At 45.4% G+C, this 19,768-nt stretch overlaps 2 protein-coding genes across 5 annotated transcripts in view; both read right to left on the minus strand.

Annotated features, from left to right (window-relative positions):
* Nucleotides 1–140: 140 nt before the first annotated feature.
* On the minus strand, nucleotides 141–1,166 carry LOC139405720 (lens epithelial cell protein LEP503-like). 2 transcript variants are annotated; one of them, XR_011633901.1, is made up of 3 exons: nucleotides 711–1,166; nucleotides 596–626; nucleotides 141–380 (listed from the first exon to the last, which is right to left on the minus strand). XR_011633901.1 is itself a non-coding variant. In XM_071148143.1 (2 exons), the coding sequence occupies exon 1, from the start codon at nucleotides 939–941 to the stop codon at nucleotides 750–752; it is 192 nt and encodes a 63-aa protein (XP_071004244.1). In that variant the 5' UTR covers nucleotides 942–1,166; the 3' UTR covers nucleotides 141–380; nucleotides 711–749. The 2 variants fall into 2 exon arrangements, 1 of the variants encoding a protein (XP_071004244.1); XM_071148143.1 differs by lacking the exon at nucleotides 596–626.
* Nucleotides 1,167–4,060: 2,894 nt separating this feature from the next.
* Nucleotides 4,061–19,768, minus strand: part of LOC139388088 (SHC-transforming protein 1-like) — a 34,257-nt gene continuing 18,549 nt past the window's right edge. For all 3 annotated transcript variants that reach the window (XM_071134667.1, XM_071134648.1, XM_071134657.1), the window contains exons 7-13: nucleotides 19,280–19,331; nucleotides 16,076–16,202; nucleotides 15,850–16,000; nucleotides 13,829–13,886; nucleotides 8,089–8,208; nucleotides 7,559–7,803; nucleotides 4,061–7,417 (exon numbers count right to left, since the gene is read on the minus strand). In XM_071134667.1, the coding sequence (XP_070990768.1) occupies nucleotides 7,289–7,417; nucleotides 7,559–7,803; nucleotides 8,089–8,208; nucleotides 13,829–13,886; nucleotides 15,850–16,000; nucleotides 16,076–16,202; nucleotides 19,280–19,331 (882 nt within the window). In that variant the 3' untranslated portion in view covers nucleotides 4,061–7,288. The remainder of the gene's footprint in view (nucleotides 7,418–7,558; nucleotides 7,804–8,088; nucleotides 8,209–13,828; nucleotides 13,887–15,849; nucleotides 16,001–16,075; nucleotides 16,203–19,279; nucleotides 19,332–19,768) is intronic.

Raw genomic sequence — 19,768 nt, forward strand, 5'->3', positions numbered from 1 at the left:
CTACTTTTTTGTTTCTCACACACACACACACACACACACACACACACACCACCTGACTCTGGTTGGCACACACAAACAAAATCAGATATTACATTGTTTATTCCTTGCATATTAAGACTGTACAGAAATTTAAAAAACTTGGAATTAAATGTGACCTAAGCAGCATCAAAAGCCATGTCCATTGCCTCACAGGTTTGGTTTCTCCACAGGTCTAGGATCAGCAGATTGGTGTTAAGACGATGCTTCACACACACACACACTCTGCAGGTCTCCAGACCGACTGACTCAGGATCCGAGAATGACAGAGATCCTCTGATACACAAGGCAGCACATCAGTTTCCCAAGCCTCCAGACAGGAATACAGAACTGCATCATGGGCACTAAGAGGAGCAAATCCACACACCAGGGCCATATAGTACAACATGTAAACCATAACATATTATACAGTCCTACATATTTGGTAGAATATTTTACAGGTAACATGTACCGTAGCTGAAACAAAATTATGTCAGAAAACAGTTTGGCAAACGTCTTCTATTTTGGAGTCAAACTATGTACAGTATCTACTGTATGTAATGACAAGACTCATACTTACACTGCTTCACATGCTGTGTTTAACATCTTAGCTGGTGAGAGAAAAACAGAGGAGAAAGAGTGAAAAGGAGGAAGAGAGAAACACATCCAGAGACACGCAGGAAAGAGAACCTCACCCTCGTGCCCCTCTCTCCCTCTCGTGGTGTCTCAGTCAGTCAGTCCAGTATCTCCTTGATGCACCAGCAGCAGAGTACGAAGTAGAGGCACTCCTTGAGGGACTGGATGAAGCCGTAGGCAATGTTCCCACCAAGGAAGTTCTTCCCTCTGCCTAGGCCCATGGCCATGTCACGCAGGTTCTGCCCGAGGGAGGAGGGCATGGCCTGGGGGAGAGGACGCTGGGGGTGCATGGCTCTGTGGCACTGCTCCACACAGAGGACAGGAGGAATAAATTATAGAAATGGGAGATGAGAGGAATAGGGGTCAGGTCAATCCCAGAGGAGTTGAGGAGGAAAGGAAGAGGAGAAGACCAGGGTTGGACTGGGTGTGAGTGGACAGAGAGCTCCTGTCCAGAGAGCTCCTCCTATAGTGACATCAACACTACCAACACCAGGGGGTGTTCTCTCAGCTCCTGATCTTTCTCTATTATATTCTTCTACACTCTGGAACACAGACACACCAGTCACCCCTGGTTATGAAACATTCTGTTCACTGGCTCTGGATGTGTTCTGCACCCCACCACCCCTCTCTCTCTCCCTCCCTCCAGCTCTCTCTCTGCATCTCTAGGGTTTTTGCCAGTCTGGAACAGTCTCTCCCTATGTAAAGCATAATCTATCCACCACACCTACGGTACACCCCCCAGGATAGTTCCAGTATCACCTGCTCAATGCAGCTCTACTGTAAAAGCGCACAATATGCCTCCTCTCTTTGTCCAGGACTGTGTGACTGTCTATTGTTTCTCTCATCTGGTAATATGTGTTTTGTGTTTTGAACAGGTTGAAATAAGTAAGCCCCACTATTCTGATTTCTATATTGTTGGATGACTGCGTGGTGGTCATCGTCCAGGTTGAAATGATTCTGAGAATGGCAGCTATAGGACATGTTATCACCAGAGGTCTGAATATAGAACATTTGCTGACATGGACCCTGCACCAATGCACATTCTCTAACCCCAGACCCTACTGTACACCTTGGCACTTAATGTAGAAGCACAACTAGCCTCTATCTCCCCCCTGTGGTAACTCAACTAGCCTCTACCTCTCCCCCTGCGGTAACTCAACTAGCCTCTACCTCCCCCCCTGCGGTAACTCAACTAGCCTCTACCTCTCCCCCTGCGGTAACACAACTAGCCTCTACCTCCCCCCCTGCGGTAACTCAACTAGCCTCTACCTCCCCCCCTGCGGTAACTCAACTAGCCTCTACCTCCCCCCCTGCGGTAACTCAACTAGCCTCTACCTCCCCCCTGCGGTAACTCAACAAGCCTCTACCTCACCCCCTGCGGTAACTCAACTAGCCTCTACCTCCCCCCTGCGGTAACTCAACTAGCCTCTACCTCTCCCCCTGTGGTAACTCAACTAGCCTCTACCTCTCCCCCTGCGGTAACTCAACTAGCCTCTACCTCCCCCATGCGGTAACTCAACTAGCCTCTACCTCCCCCATGCGGTAACTCAACTAGCCTCTACCTCCCCCTCCCCCTGTGGTAACTCAACTAGCCTCTACCTCTCCCCCTGTGGTAACTCAACTAGTCTCTACCTCCCCCTGTGGTAACTCAACTAGCCTCTACCTCCCCCCTGTGGTAACTCAGGTAACTTCTTCCTGCCCCCTGTGGTAACTCAAGTAACTTCTTCCTGCCCCGTGGTAACTCAACAAGCCTCTACCCCCCCTGTGGTAACTCAACTAGCCTCTACCCCCCCTGTGGTAACTCAACTAGCCTCCCCCTCCCCCCTGCGGTAACTCAACAAGCCTCGTCCTCCTCCCGTGGTAACTCAACAAGCCTCGTCCTCACCCTGTGGCAACTCAACAAGCCTCGTCCTCCCCCTGTGGTAACTCAACAAGCCCCGTCCTCCCCCTGTGGTAACTCAACAAGCCTCGTCCTCCCCCTGTGGTAAATCAACAAGCCCCGTCCTCCCCCTGTGGTAAATCAACAAGCCCCGTCCTCCCCCTGTGGTAACTCAACAAGCCCCGTCCTCCCCCTGTGGTAACTCAACAAGCCTCGTCCTCCCCCTGTGGTAACTCAACAAGCCTCCCCTACCCCTGTGGTAACTCAACTAGCCTCTACCTCCCCCATGCGGTAACTCAACTAGCCTCTACCTCCCCCATGCGGTAACTCAACTAGCCTCTACCTCCCCCATGCGGTAACTCAACTAGCCTCTACCTCCCCCTCCCCCTGTGGTAACTCAACTAGCCTCTACCTCCCCCTCCCCCTGTGGTAACTCAACTAGCCTCTACCTCTCCCCCTGTGGTAACTCAACTAGCCTCTACCTCCCCCTGTGGTAACTCAACTAGCCTCTACCTCCCCCCTGTGGTAACTCAAGTAACTTCTTCCTGCCCCCTGTGGTAACTCAAGTAACTTCTTCCTGCCCCGTGGTAACTCAACAAGCCTCTACCCCCCCTGTGGTAACTCAACTAGCCTCTACCCCCCCTGTGGTAACTCAACTAGCCTCCCCCTCCCCCCTGCGGTAACTCAACAAGCCTCGTCCTCCTCCCGTGGTAACTCAACAAGCCTCGTCCTCCCCCCTGTGGTAACTCAACAAGCCCCGTCCTCCCCCTGTGGTAACTCAACAAGCCTCGTCCTCCCCCTGTGGTAACTCAACAAGCCCCGTCCTCCCCCTGTGGTAACTCAACAAGCCTCGTCCTCCCCCTGTGGTAACTCAACAAGCCTCCCCCTCCCCCTGTGGTAACTCAACAAGCCCCGTCCTCCCCCTGTGGTAACTCAACAAGCCTCGTCCTCCCCCTGTGGTAACTCAACAAGCCTCCCCTACCCCTGTGGTAACTCAACTAGCCTCTACCTCCCCCTGTGGTAACTCAACTAGCCTCTACCTCCCCCTGTGGTAACTCAAGTAGCCTCTACCTCCCCCCTGTGGTAACTCAAGTAACTTCTTCCTGCCCCCTGTGGTAACTCAACAAGCCTCTACCCCCCCTGTGGTAACTCAACTAGCCTCTACCCCCCTGTGGTAACTCAACTAGCCTCTACCCCCCCTGTGGTAACTCAACTAGCCTCTACCCCCCCTGTGGTAACTCAAGTAACTTCTTCCTGCCCCCTGTGGTAACTCAAGTAACTTCTTCCTGCCCCCCTGTGGTAACTCAACAAGCCTCTACCCCCCCCTGTGGTAACTCAACAAGCCTCTACCCCCCCTGTGGTAACTCAAGTAACTTCTTCCTGCCCCCTGTGGTAACTCAAGTAACTTCTTCCTGCCCGATCCTGTCTCTTTCCTTGTCCTCTCATAATCTCCTTGGTCGTCTCCTCGAAGTGTAGAACTTCACTTAAAACAATATATCGTCCTCACCTGTATTTAGCAGAATAAATAAGTAAAGGGGATATGTTCTATTTAATAGTTATGAATCAACATTTAAAAAAACACATCACAGGAGACCAAAGTGTAAATCCAGAAACTGCATTTTAAAGCCAAACTCACCAAGAAAGATTCATGACATATGCATTTATATGCAATCTGTGATTTCAGGTACAGGTGTAAACAGATGTATTTCCTCCCCAAAAGAACAAGAGCATTACAACAGAACTGTAAAAAGTACAAAATTAAATCAATATTTGTGAAGGCTAATTGAAAATAACCCTTTGGCTTTCAAAACTCGAATTAAAAAGTACATCAAAACAACAATATAGAAACTGTAAAAACAATGATTTCCATGCAACAAAGGCAACTGTGATGAACAATGACAACGCTAGAATGTTTCACAAATTATGTAGAGGATAGATGATTCCTTTTACACACACACCTTGGGGCTTGTGTACTTGTTTTCTTGTTGCCTATCCAGGACCTATAGTCACTTAAACAGTCTGTGTCTAACACAGCTGTCCTTCCTGTGTGTTTGTGACATAATGAAGCAAAGGCCTCACACACAGAGCACAAGTGCCACCATGTAAGAACTACACAACCCCCTACACTCCCAACCATAAACTCTGATCATCCACACATCCTCTCTCACAACACACACACACACAAGCACAATGAGAAAGATGAATAAAACAATTACCTGTCCGGGTTCAGAGAGCCCTTTCTCATGACTAGAGTTGCAAAATTCAGATAACTTTCCCCAAATTCCCCGGTTTTCCAGAAATCCTGGTTAAAATAATCCTAGAATTACACAAGCGAATAAACAGGAATTCCGTGAATCCTCCAACCAGGATTTCTGGAAAACCACAGGATTTTGCAACCCTACTGATGAGACAGAAATATTTTGTACAGCAGGTGGCAGATCCCAGTTTACTCTTCACTTCCACATTTACAGTTTGGTTTCAAACACGTTTACAGTTTGGTTTCAAGCCTCCCTCAAAAACCTGGACATGGTTCATTGGCTAGAATCCAAATGAATTGGATTCAGAGAGAAAAGTATTCCGTGGGTATTACATGTGAAATACAGTATCTGGTTCTGTCCCACCCATGTTATTAATAACATCTAAACAATAAAGACTTTAATTTCAGAACAAATAACTCAAACCAACCAATCAGATCTGATGTTATTTACAGGTGGAGTGGAAATCCCTCCAATGAGAGCTGCGACATCAAGCAACCGTGACAACAACAAGTGACAACAGGAAGTAAGAATGAATGTGCAATAGAGGAGCGGATTGGCATCACTGGACCTGGGTGGTGAGAGTCAGTGTCCTTTTTGCAGAGTCTTTGATGGACTGAGAGACCATGTGACAGGATCCAACAGTCCACTACATTTGGATTAAGTACATCAACTGACTGTACAATAAGCACAGTACATTAGGTGACAGACTGCACTGGAGTGAGGTGACTGCATCGAAGAAACAAGGCACGAGTAAAAGATACAAAACATATAATGAAGAGAAGGAGGGAGAGGATGATTCCTCCACGTTCTCTCCCTCTACTATCTTCTAATTCCAAGGAAAACAACACGTCAAAGTCCAACATCTGACCAACGTTCGCGAAGCTCCCAGATTTTGTTGTGAACAGTGCTGATAACACAGTTTTCCCTGCAGTGAACTGAGAAGAATCATCACACACTAATGCTTACGCTAATGCTAACGCTAAAAGCTAATCTCCTGACCAAGTGTTGCAGCACATTTGGGGAGGAGATAAAATCTATGCTTTGAATGCTCTGGACCGAACGCTTTCGGCATTAAACACACTTCATCCAGTATGCCCCCCAACCCCTCCACCCCCCACCCATCCAGACAGAGACATGGCCATAGATTGTCAAGGCAAGCAGATATTAACAACAAATCCATTGAAAAGCAAGAAAATATTGGCATTAATCCGAACTACGATTCCAACACAGCACCGATTAAATTGTGACAGTCGCATTTGGGTTGACTGTGACATCGTCCTAGAATTGGTTTTGAACTCTTTCAGATGACATCGTGTCTAGGTCTGATGACATCTCTAGATGTGGAACCTCCCCCCGGCCTCCTGCCCCTTCCCAGTCTTCTCTACATCCCTCTCTATGTAAAGAGACTATACTCCCAATGAAAGTACACATGACAGATACAGACTAGCACACTGTATGTTGGTGTAGGAGTCATCTCCATGGTTTCTGCCGCCCCAGTCCAACCAAGTCCACTTTCTTTGTCATGATCAGGACAGAAAGGTAAGACCAGTCCCATGCAGACAGACAGGGAGACCAGTCCCATGCAGACAGACAGGGAGACCAGTCCCATGCAGACAGACAGGCGGATGTCGGACACCCTTTTATCAAACTCCACCTTCAGAGGCCGGAAAGAAACCTTGTCCATATTTGGACAGACAGAGACAATGGTTGTTGGTATAGCAACCCCCTTTTTGCATACAGAGACCGTGACATCACCAGGTATCACTCAGGGTCAATGGTCAAAGATGAAAGGTATTTTAATGGAAGTGGCTTGATGGTAAGCGAGGGCCCTGATTGGTGTGGACACAAAAATGTCAATGCATATTAACAGGAGGCCTGATCTCAGTCATGATTGGCTGTTCCTGTGTTCCACTGATATTTGATTGGCTGTTCCTGTGTTCCACTGATATTTGATTGGCTCTCTGATGAGTCCAATCATCAGACAAGTCTTTGGAGTGCTTCTGTGACGGTGAGAGAAACTGTTTCCTCTGCCATGTCTGGATCAAGACCTCTCCCCCCCATCCCTCCATTCCTTTCTCTACGTTTCACTCCTCCCCTCCAAGGTGCATAGTCCTCTTTTACTATGATAGAATCATTCAGAAATGATACAATGGCATGATTTAATTAATAATGCTCAGTTTTTTTACTAAATTGTATTAATTTCTGTCCCAATGAGAAGGAAAATAAAATGTTCCTAGGTGTTACTCCCACGTTCTTTGGAGGAATGGAGGGAGTGGACCTCGATGACGGAAGGATGAACAGAAGGAGGGATCACTGAGGTAACAGTGAGTCGTCCAGGAGGAGAGAAGGGTGTGAGGAAAAGCAGAGAGCAAATGATTTTGGCAGAAAGAGTGATAGAGGTGTTTTTTTGGCTTTCCTTAATGTTGTCAGCACTGCTTATGTGTGTAGTGTTTCTGAGAGTGTGTGTGTGTGTTGCATTGCTGTGTGTGTGTGTGTGTGTTCAGGCCCCGTGCTCCACTGGTTGTTGCAGACACACCTCACTGCCTGCTGATACGATGGGCAGTCTGTTGTCCATGTGGTAACTGATCAGGTGGCTCACACTCTCAAAGTGGTGGTCTTTGGTACGTACCTGAGTAGTTGGACAACACGCACAGATAGACACACACACACACAGAGAAAGAGAGAGGGTCACAAAACATATCACGTCACAGCTGATAAGTGGGAAGGCTTCGGGTGGCTCTAACTCAGACACCTCTCCCTCCCAACTCACCACTCCCTCTGGGTCGACCAGTAGTAGGTGTTTGGGCTGACCCCCCTGTTGTCCAGTGAGGACGTACTGTCCAGGGGTGGTGCCTGACTCTCGAACCAGGAAGTCTCCGTCACGGGTCAGCAGTCTCTCAGCCTGCCTGCGACTCAGGCTGCCGTGGAACCAGGCCTCGCACTGCAGCTGTTCCACCAGAGGGGGCGCCGCTGAGACCCCCAGACCTGATACACCCAGGGAATCATCAAACGGCTCTGAGAGGAGAAGGAGAGAGGGCAGAGCGAGAGAGACGTTTTGAAACCATATGACCAGACCAGATTCATTCTTGATACAGTCAGGATACCAATATTCTAATTTCCCCTATGTCCAAACCCAAATGAATAAACTAATGACTTCTACTGTAGTGTAATTACTGCAATATAGCTGATAACCATTCTAATTAGTCTTATCTGAGATGACTGATAGTGACTGCTATAGACTGCAGGGCCAGTTGATGTATTGTATACAGACTCTAGCTGATAGGGCCAACTGGGACTCACTCATGTCGAACGCATCTCTGTGAGCATTGCCATTGGCTGCAGCTGTTGCGGGGCGGGGTTTATCCACATTGACGTATGAGGGGTCATCACACAGGTCCCGCCCTCCCTCCTTTGCTCCCACTGAAACAACCAATCAGAGGAGTTTAATCACATAACTGTCTGTCAGTATCACCTGGGAGGTGTTCAGGGATGGGAAACATTTAGAGTAGAACAGCTATATAGAATATCTGTTCTGCGATGTCACAGATAGAATAACCCAGATAATTCACAGGATGTATAAATCTGAGGCATCTGTTTAGAAATTATTCTCACCAGCAGATATGGTGATGAGAGGAAGTCCAGTGGGAGGAGATGGAGTTAGATGAAACCTACTAAACTACTAAGGACATGGTGATGAGAGGAAGTCCAGTGGAGGGAGTGGGAGGAGATGGAGTTAGATTAAACCTACTACAACTACTAAGGACATGGTGATGAGAGGAAGTCCAGTGGGAGGAGATGGAGTTAGATGAAACCTACTAAACTACTAAGGACATGGTGATGAGAGGAAGTCCAGTGGGAGGAGATGGAGTTAGATTAAACCTACTACACTACTAAGGACATGGTGATGAGAGGAAGTCCAGTGGGAGGAGATGGAGTTAGATTAAACCTACTAAACTACTAAGGACATGGTGATGAGAGGAAGTCCAGTGGAGGAGATGGAGTTAGATGAAACCTACTAAACTACTAAGGACATGGTGATGAGAGGAAGTCCAGTGGAGGAGATGGAGTTAGATTAAACCTACTACAACTACTAAGGACATGGTGATGAGAGGAAGTCCAGTGGGAGGAGATGGAGTTAGATTAAACCTACTATAACTACTAAGGACATGGTGATGAGAGGAAGTCCAGTGGAGGAAGTGGGAGGAGATGGAGTTAGATTAAACCTACTAAACTACTAAGGACATGGTGATGAGAGGAAGTCCAGTGGAGGAGATGGAGTTAGATTAAACCTACTAAACTACTAAGGACATGGTGATGAGAGGAAGTCTAGTGGAGGAAGTGGGAGGAGATGGAGTTAGATGAAACCTACTAAACTACTAAGGACATGGTGATGAGAGGAAGTCCAGTGGAGGAAGTGGGAGGAGATGGAGTTAGATTAAACCTACTAAACTACTAAGGACATGGTGATGAGAGGAAGTCCAGTGGGAGGAGATGGAGTTAGATTAAACCTATTAAACTACTAAGGACATGGTGATGAGAGGAAGTCCAGTGGAGGAAGTGGGAGGAGATGGAGTTAGATTAAACCTACTAAACTACTAAGGACATGGTGATGAGAGGAAGTCCAGTGGAGGAAGTGGGAGGAGATGGAGTTAGATTAAACCTACTAAACTACTAAGGACATGGTGATGAGAGGAAGTCCAGTGGGAGGAGATGGAGTTAGATTAAACCTACTACAACTACTAAGGACATGGTGATGAGAGGAAGTCCAGTGGGAGGAGATGGAGTTAGATTAAACCTACTACAACTACTAAGGACATGGTGATGAGAGGAAGTCCAGTGGAGGAAGTGGGAGGAGATGGAGTTAGATTAAACCTACTACAACTACTAAGGACATGGTGATGAGAGGAAGTCCAGTGGAGGAAGTGGGAGGAGATGGAGTTAGATTAAACCTACTATAACTACTAAGGACATGGTGATGAGAGGAAGTCCAGTGGAGGAAGTGGGAGGAGATGGAGTTAGATTAAACCTACTAAACTACTAAGGACATGGTGATGAGAGGAAGTCCAGTGGAGGAAGTGGGAGGAGATGGAGTTAGATTAAACCTACTAAACTACTAAGGACATGGTGATGAGAGGAAGTCCAGTGGAGGAAGTGGGAGGAGATGGAGTTAGATTAAACCTACTAAACTACTAAGGACATGGTGATGAGAGGAAGTCCAGTGGAGGAAGTGGGAGGAGATGGAGTTAGATGAAACCTACTATAACTACTAAGGACATGGTGATGAGAGGAAGTCCAGTGGAGGAAGTGGGAGGAGATGGAGTTAGATTAAACCTACTATAACTACTAAGGACATGGTGATGAGAGGAAGTCCAGTGGAGGAAGTGGGAGGAGATGGAGTTAGATTAAACCTACTAAACTACTAAGGACATGGTGATGAGAGGAAGTCCAGTGGAGGAAGTGGGAGGAGATGGAGTTAGATTAAACCTACTAAACTACTAAGGACATGGTGATGAGAGGAAGTCCAGTGGAGGAGATGGAGTTAGATTAAACCTACTACACTACTAAGGACATGGTGATGAGAGGAAGTCCAGTGGAGGAAGTGGGAGGAGATGGAGTTAGATGAAACCTACTATAACTACTAAGGACATGGTGATAAGAGGAAGTCCAGTGGAGGAAGTGGGAGGAGATGGAGTTAGATTAAACCTACTACAACTACTAAGGACATGGTGATGAGAGGAAGTCCAGTGGAGGAAGTGGGAGGAGATGGAGTTAGATTAAACCTATTACAACTACTAAGGACATGGTGATAAGAGGAAGTCCAGTGGAGGAAGTGGGAGGAGATGGAGTTAGATTAAACCTACTAAACTACTAAGGACATGGTGATGAGAGGAAGTCCAGTGGAGGAAGTGGGAGGAGATGGAGTTAGATTAAACCTACTAAACTACTAAGGACATGGTGATGAGAGGAAGTCCAGTGGAGGAGATGGAGTTAGATTAAACCTACTACACTACTAAGGACATGGTGATGAGAGGAAGTCCAGTGGAGGAGATGGAGTTAGATTAAACCTACTACACTACTAAGGACATGGTGATGAGAGGAAGTCCAGTGGGAGGAGATGGAGTTAGATTAAACCTACTACAACTACTAAGGACATGGTGATGAGAGGAAGTCCAGTGGAGGAAGTGGGAGGAGATGGAGTTAGATTAAACCTACTACAACTACTAAGGACATGGTGATGAGAGGAAGTCCAGTGGGAGGAGATGGAGTTAGATTAAACCTACTACAACTACTAAGGACATGGTGATGAGAGGAAGTCCAGTGGGAGGAGATGGAGTTAGATGAAACCTACTAAACTACTAAGGACATGGTGATGAGAGGAAGTCCAGTGGAGGAAGTGGGAGGAGATGGAGTTAGATTAAACCTACTATAACTACTAAGGACATGGTGATGAGAGGAAGTCCAGTGGAGGAAGTGGGAGGAGATGGAGTTAGATTAAACCTACTAAACTACTAAGGACATGGTGATGAGAGGAAGTCCAGTGGAGGAAGTGGGAGGAGATGGAGTTAGATTAAACCTACTAAACTACTAAGGACATGGTGATGAGAGGAAGTCCAGTGGAGGAAGTGGGAGGAGATGGAGTTAGATTAAACCTACTAAACTACTAAGGACATGGTGATGAGAGGAAGTCCAGTGGAGGAAGTGGGAGGAGATGGAGTTAGATGAAACCTACTATAACTACTAAGGACATGGTGATGAGAGGAAGTCCAGTGGAGGAAGTGGGAGGAGATGGAGTTAGATTAAACCTACTATAACTACTAAGGACATGGTGATGAGAGGAAGTCCAGTGGAGGAAGTGGGAGGAGATGGAGTTAGATTAAACCTACTAAACTACTAAGGACATGGTGATGAGAGGAAGTCCAGTGGAGGAAGTGGGAGGAGATGGAGTTAGATTAAACCTACTAAACTACTAAGGACATGGTGATGAGAGGAAGTCCAGTGGAGGAGATGGAGTTAGATTAAACCTACTACACTACTAAGGACATGGTGATGAGAGGAAGTCCAGTGGAGGAAGTGGGAGGAGATGGAGTTAGATGAAACCTACTATAACTACTAAGGACATGGTGATAAGAGGAAGTCCAGTGGAGGAAGTGGGAGGAGATGGAGTTAGATTAAACCTACTAAACTACTAAGGACATGGTGATGAGAGGAAGTCCAGTGGAGGAGATGGAGTTAGATTAAACCTACTAAACTACTAAGGACATGGTGATGAGAGGAAGTCCAGTGGGAGGAGATGGAGTTAGATTAAACCTACTACAACTACTAAGGACATGGTGATGAGAGGAAGTCCAGTGGAGGAAGTGGGAGGAGATGGAGTTAGATTAAACCTACTACAACTACTAAGGACATGGTGATGAGAGGAAGTCCAGTGGGAGGAGATGGAGTTAGATTAAACCTACTACAACTACTAAGGACATGGTGATGAGAGGAAGTCCAGTGGGAGGAGATGGAGTTAGATGAAACCTACTAAACTACTAAGGACATGGTGATGAGAGGAAGTCCAGTGGGAGGAGATGGAGTTAGATTAAACCTACTACAACTACTAAGGACATGGTGACTTCTAGTGGACAACCAGAGACTTACACAACCAGATACTTTTTAAATGTAAAACATTTTTTTTTTGACCTTTATTTAACTAGGCAAGTAAGTTGAGAACAAATTCTTATTTTCAATGACGGCCTAGGAACAGTGGGTTAACTGCCTGTTCAGGGGCAAAATTACAGATTTGTACCTTGTCAGCTCAGGGATTTGAACTTGCAACCTTCCGGTTACCAGTCCAACGCTCTAACCACTAGGCTACCCTGCCACCCCTATTTAACGTAAATATTTACATTGCATTTCTAAATCTGAATGAGCGGGTGTTAGGGTGCTAAATATCCATATTTCCGATGAGCGTATTATTCAACTGCATGTACGATAGATTAATTCCTGTCTCTCCTTCTCCCGCTCTTTCTTTCCCCAGCCCTTTCACTGTGTAACCAGCCGTCATATCGGGTTAGTCCACTAGGGACTTGTCATTGCATTATGTTAGAAATCAACGTATAATCTATCCTGTGTGTGTTTATGTCATTCTGTGTGATTATTTAGTTAGTCAGTAAATAAATAATTAAGCCAGTTTGTGTATCGCTGAATCATCATGCAGACTAGGGTTGGTGCAAGTCAACGGTGTTCAGAATGAGACTGATATGAGGTAATAATAATTCATGGATGACTAATATGATAAAGGTATATTCTGATATTCTTCAGTCAATTCGGGGAAATTGTAACTCATTAAACAAACTTTTTCTGTGGTGCCCAAGATTGCTAATGAGTTAATTGTTACATCATTAATTTAATCACATAATCATTTAAACGTAGTAAATTGATTTGATTAAATAATTGTCATCGCATTAATGGTATTCACGTCACAACACCCCTATGGGAACACAGAGACCAGTTGACACACACACTGTCCTAGAGCAACGCACACTGTCCTAGAGCAACACGCACACTGTCCGAGAGCAACACACACTGTCCGAGAGCAACACACACTGTCCGAGAGCAACACACACTGTCCGAGAGCAACACACACTGTCCGAGAGCAACACACACTGTCCGAGAGCAACACACACTGTCCTAGAGCAACACACACTGTCCTAGAGCAACACACACTGTCCTAGAGCAACACACACTGTCCTAGAGCAACACACACTGTCCGAGAGCAACACACACTGTCCGAGAGCAACACACACTGTCCTAGAGCAACACACACTCTGTCCTAGAGCAACACACACACTGTCCTAGAGCAACACACACACTGTCCTAGAGCAACACACACACTGTCCTAGAGCAACACGGTCAATCTGACTCATTTCCTCTCACTGTGTCCGTGTCATTCTCTCACTGCAAGTCATTGTATTGTGTCACCTCATATCCTTTAGCTGTGTGTGAGTGTGTGTGTGTGTAAGAGTGAGTGAGAGAGTGAGAGAGAGAGATGGCTCACTTGGTAGAGGGGGAAGCGGCTGCTTGTGAATATCATTCTGACCCGGCTGTCCATAGGGCTGAAAAGACACACACCAGAAGCAATTAAGATACAGATGGAAAAACATACATTACACTGACCAACTGACGACACACACACACACACTGTGAGGTGAATAAGGAGAGCGCCAGAGAGAGTGGAAGACTAAGGCCTGCTGTGATGTGAGAGTGAGACTGGGTCAGATGATTAGCTTACATACTGAACTGCCCTCTCTCCCCTGGAGCTGCAGTCTGGATTCAATACAATTGACTAACAATTACTTGATGTGTGTGTGTGTGTGTGTGTGTGTGTGTGTGTGTGTGTGTGTGTGTGTATGTATGTATATATATATATATATATATATATTTATACAGTGCCTTGCGAAAGTATTCGGCCCCCTTGAACTTGCGACCTTTTGCCACATTTCAGGCTTCAAACATAAAGATATAAAACTGTATTTTTTTGTGAAGAATCAACAACAAGTGGGACACAATCATGAAGTGGAACGACATTTATTGGATATTTCAAACTTTTTTAACAAATCAAAAACTGAAAAATTGGGCGTGCAAAATTATTCAGCCCCCTTAAGTTAATACTTTGTAGCGCCACCTTTTGCTGCGATTACAGCTGTAAGTCGCTTGGGGTATGTCTCTATCAGTTTTGCACATCGAGAAACTGAAATTTTTTCCCATTCCTCCTTGCAAAACAGCTCGAGCTCAGTGAGGTTGGATGGAGAGCATTTGTGAACAGCAGTTTTCAGTTCTTTCCACAGATTCTCGATTGGATTCAGGTCTGGACTTTGACTTGGCCATTCCAACACCTGGATATGTTTATTTTTGAACCATTCCATTGTAGATTTTGCTTTATGTTTTGGATCATTGTCTTGTTGGAAGACAAATCTCCATCCCAGTCTCAGGTCTTTTGCAGACTCCATCAGGTTTTCTTCCAGAATGGTCCTGTATTTGGCTCCATCCATCTTCCCATCAATTTTAACCATCTTCCCTGTCCCTGCTGAAGAAAAGCAGGCCCAAACCATGATGCTGCCACCACCATGTTTGACAGTGGGGATGGTGTGTTCAGCTGTGTTGCTTTTACGCCAAACATAACGTTTTGCATTGTTGCCAAAAAGTTCAATTTTGGTTTCATCTGACCAGAGCACCTTCTTCCACATGTTTGGTGTGTCTCCCAGGTGGCTTGTGGCAAACTTTAAACAACACTTTTTATGGATATCTTTAAGAAATGGCTTTCTTCTTGCCACTCTTCCATAAAGGCCAGATTTGTGCAATATACGACTGATTGTTGTCCTATGGACAGAGTCTCCCACCTCAGCTGTAGATCTCTGCAGTTCATCCAGAGTGATCATGGGCCTCTTGGCTGCATCTCTGATCAGTCTTCTCCTTGTATGAGCTGAAAGTTTAGAGGGACGGCCAGGTCTTGGTAGATTTGCAGTGGTCTGATACTCCTTCCATTTCAATATTATCGCTTGCACAGTGCTCCTTGGGATGTTTAAAGCTTGGGAAATCTTTTTGTATCCAAATCCGGCTTTAAACTTCTTCACAACAGTATCTCGTACCTGCCTGGTGTGTTCCTTGTTCTTCATGATGCTCTCTGCGCTTTTAACGGACCTCTGAGACTATCACAGTGCAGGTGCATTTATACGGAGACTTGATTACACACAGGTGGATTGTATTTATCATCATTAGTCATTTAGGTCAACATTGGATCATTCAGAGATCCTCACTGAACTTCTGGAGAGAGTTTGCTGCACTGAAAGTAAAGGGGCTGAATAATTTTGCACGCCCAATTTTTCAGTTTTTGATTTGTTAAAAAAGTTTGAAATATCCAATAAATGTCGTTCCACTTCATGATTGTGTCCCACTTGTTGTTGATTCTTCACAAAAAAATACAGTTTTATATCTTTATGTTTGAAGCCTGAAATGTGGCAAAAGGTCGCAAAGTTCAAGGGGGCCGAATACTTTCGCAAGGCACTGTATATATCTCACCAGCGTAGCCCCAGGGCGGGCCCTCATGTCCACCAGTCCCCCAGGAGGAGGTTGTTTCCCGGGGAAGTTATTATAGTACGGAACATCTGCAGGGGGCGGTGCTCCCTCATCTTCCTCTTCCTCCCACGCTGAGCCATCAAACGGAGCCATCCTGAGAAAGGGGAGAGGAGTTAGAACTCAGGAGTGAGACACACACACACACACACACACACACACACACACACACCTGTCATGGGGGGTGACCAGTTTGGGGGGGTTCTTCAGGTACTGTTTGAAGCGTAGTTCGAAGGCCTGCCCTATGGTACTGATGACTTCCTGGGCCAAGCCCTCCGAACACTCCAGGATATGACACGCTGGACAGAAAAGAAGCAGAGAGGAGGGTAAACAACAGAGGAAAGGAAACAGAATATTGGCACTGCCTCGCTGTCCAAAGAAAGGTACTGAACAGGGATTTGATGTGCTGCTGGATAAATATATTGAGTTTGTGTTTATTTTTACAGGGACAGTGCACATTAATCAATGTTTCAGTAAAAGTGACGGTTTTAGTCAGCCGGCTAATTTTCAACTGCAGTCCCTGGGCAGGTTATTTAAAACAATTACAATATAGACAATCAATGAGCAGTGAGCACGCGCAGAATAATATAGGACAAGCAACACGTAGCATGCAGACAAAGCAACAGCACAAAAAGCAACAAAGTGGAGTGATGACATTGATGTAAGGTACTGAACAAGGACTGGATGTGCTGCTGGATAAATCTATAGGAGGGATGACATTGATGTAAGGTACTGAACAAGGACTGGATGTGCTGCTGGATAAATCTATTGGAGTGATGACATTGATGTAAGGTACTGAACAAGGACTGGATGTGCTGCTGGATAAATCTATAGGAGGGATGACATTGATGTAAGGTACTGAACAAGGACTGGATGTGCTGCTGGATAAATCTATTGGAGGGATGACATTGATGTAAGGTACTGAACAAGGACTGGATGTGCTGCTGGATAAATATATTGGAGGGATGACATTGATGTAAAGTACTGAACAAGGACTGGATGTGCTGCTGGATAAATCTATAGGAGGGATGATATTGATGTAAGGTACTGAACAAGGACTGGATGTGCTGCTGGATAAATCTATAGGAGGGATGACATTGATGTAAGGTACTGAACAAGGACTGGATGTGCTGCTGGATAAATCTATAGGAGGGATGACATTGATGTAAGGTACTGAACAAGGACTGGATGTGCTGCTGGATAAATCTATTGGAGGGATGACATTGATGTAAGGTACTGAACAAGGACTGGATGTGCTGCTGGATAAATCTATAGGAGGGATGACATTGATGTAAGGTACTGAACAAGGACTGGATGTGCTGCTGGATAAATCTATAGGAGGGATGACATTGATGTAAGGTACTGAACAAGGACTGGATGTGCTGCTGGATAAATCTATTGGAGGGATGACATTGATGTAAGGTACTGAACAAGGACTGGATGTGCTGCTGGATAAATATATTGGAGGGATGACATTGATGTAAGGTACTGAACAAGGACTGGATGTGCTGCTGGATAAATCTATAGGAGGGATGACATTGATGTAAGGTACTGAACAAGGACTGGATGTGCTGCTGGATAAATCTATAGGAGGGATGACATTGATGTAAGGTACTGAACAAGGACTGGATGTGCTGCTGGATAAATCTATAGGAGGGATGACATTGATGTAAGGTACTGAACAATGACTGGATGTGCTGCTGGATAAATCTATTGGAGGGATGACATTGATGTAAGGTACTGAACAAGGACTGGATGTGCTGCTGGATAAATCTATAGGAGGGATGACATTGATGTAAGGTACTGAACAAGGACTGGATGTGCTGCTGGATAAATCTATAGGAGGGATGACATTGATGTAAGGTACTGAACAAGGACTGGATGTGCTGCTGGATAAATCTATTGGAGGGATGACATTGATGTAAGGTACTGAACAAGGACTGGATGTGCTGCTGGATAAATCTATTGGAGGGATGACATTGATGTAAGGTACTGAACAAGGACTGGATGTGCTGCTGGATAAATCTATTGGAGTGATGACATTGATGTAAGGTACTGAACAAGGACTGGATGTGCTGCTGGATAAATCTATAGGAGGGATGACATTGATGTAAGGTACTGAACAAGGACTGGATGTGCTGCTGGATAAATCTATTGGAGTGATGACATTGATGTAAGGTACTGAACAAGGACTGGATGTGCTGCTGGATAAATCTATTGGAGTGATGACATTGATGTAAGGTACTGAACAAGGACTGGATGTGCTGCTGGATAAATCTATTGGAGTGATGACATTGATGTAAGGTACTGAACAAGGACTGGATGTGCTGCTGGATAAATCTATTGGAGTGATGACATTGATGTAAGGTACTGAACAAGGACTGGATGTGCTGCTGGATAAATCTATTGGAGTGATGACATTGATGTAAGGTACTGAACAAGGACTGGATGTGCTGCTGGATAAATCTATTGGAGTGATGACATTGATGTAAGGTACTGAACAAGGACTGGATGTGCTGCTGGATAAATCTATTGGAGTGATGACATTGATGTAAGGTACTGAACAAGGACTGGATGTGCTGCTGGATAAATCTATTGGAGGGATGACATTGATGTAAGGTACTGAACAAGGACTGGATGTGCTGCTGGATAAATCTATTGGAGGGATGACATTGATGTAAGGTACTGAACAAGGACTGGATGTGCTGCTGGATAAATCTATTGGAGGGATGACATTGATGTAAGGTACTGAACAAGGACTGGATGTGCTGCTGGATAAATCTATTGGAGTGATGACATTGATGTAAGGTACTGAACAAGGACTGGATGTGCTGCTGGATAAATCTATTGGAGGGATGACATTGATGTAAGGTACTGAACAAGGACTGGATGTGCTGCTGGATGAATCTATTGGAGGGATGACATTGATGTAAGGTACTGAACAAGGACTGGATGTGCTGCTGGATAAATCTATTGGAGTGATGACATTGATGTAAGGTACTGAACAAGGACTGGATGTGCTGCTGGATAAATCTATTGGAGGGATGACATTGATGTAAGGTACTGAACAAGGACTGGATGTGCTGCTGGATAAATCTATTGGAGGGATGACATTGATGTAAGGTACTGAACAAGGACTGGATGTGCTGCTGGATAAATCTATTGGAGGAAATACATTGATGTAAGGTACTGAACAAGGACTGGATGTGCTGCTGGATAAATCTATTGGAGGGATGACATTGATGTAAGGTACTGAACAAGGACTGGATGTGCTGCTGGATAAATCTATTGGAGGGATGACATTGATGTAAGGTACTGAACAAGGACTGGATGTGCTGCTGGATAAATCTATTGGAGGGATGACATTGAGTCTCACCTCTCTGGTTGACTGGGTCTTTGGCCACGTATGCTACATACTCTGCTGTGTCCTGAGGGAGAGAAAAGAGAAGAGGGGGATGGGGAGGAGGAAGAGAGGGTGTGAGGGGTAAATGAGAGGGAAATATGGAGAGGGTGAGGAGAAAAGGGGAGAGTGGGTGAGTTGGAAGAGAGAAGGAAGCAAATACGTTAAGTCGGAAGAGCTATTAACACACAATGATCTAGAGGAGGAAGAGGAAGAGCTATTAACACACAATGATCTAGAGGAGGAAGAGGAAGAGCTATTAACACACAATGATCTAGAGAGGAGGAAGAGGAAGAGCTATTAACACACAATGATCTAGAGAGGAGGAAGAGGAAGACCTATTAACACACCATGATCTAGAGAGGAGGAAGAGGAAGAGCTACTAACACACCATGATCTAGAGAGGAGGAAGAGGAAGGCTACTAACACACCATGATCTAGACAGGAGGAAGAGGAAGAGCTATT

The sequence above is a fragment of the Oncorhynchus clarkii genome, chromosome 3 (genome assembly GCF_045791955.1).
Source record: "Oncorhynchus clarkii lewisi isolate Uvic-CL-2024 chromosome 3, UVic_Ocla_1.0, whole genome shotgun sequence".
Lineage (NCBI taxonomy): Eukaryota > Metazoa > Chordata > Actinopteri > Salmoniformes > Salmonidae > Oncorhynchus > Oncorhynchus clarkii.

Excerpts from the sequence above, each read along its gene's own strand:
- LOC139405720 (XM_071148143.1), bottom strand. The coding sequence starts at position 941 with ATGCACCCCCAGCGTCCTCTCCCCCAGGCCATGCCCTCCTCCCTCGGG.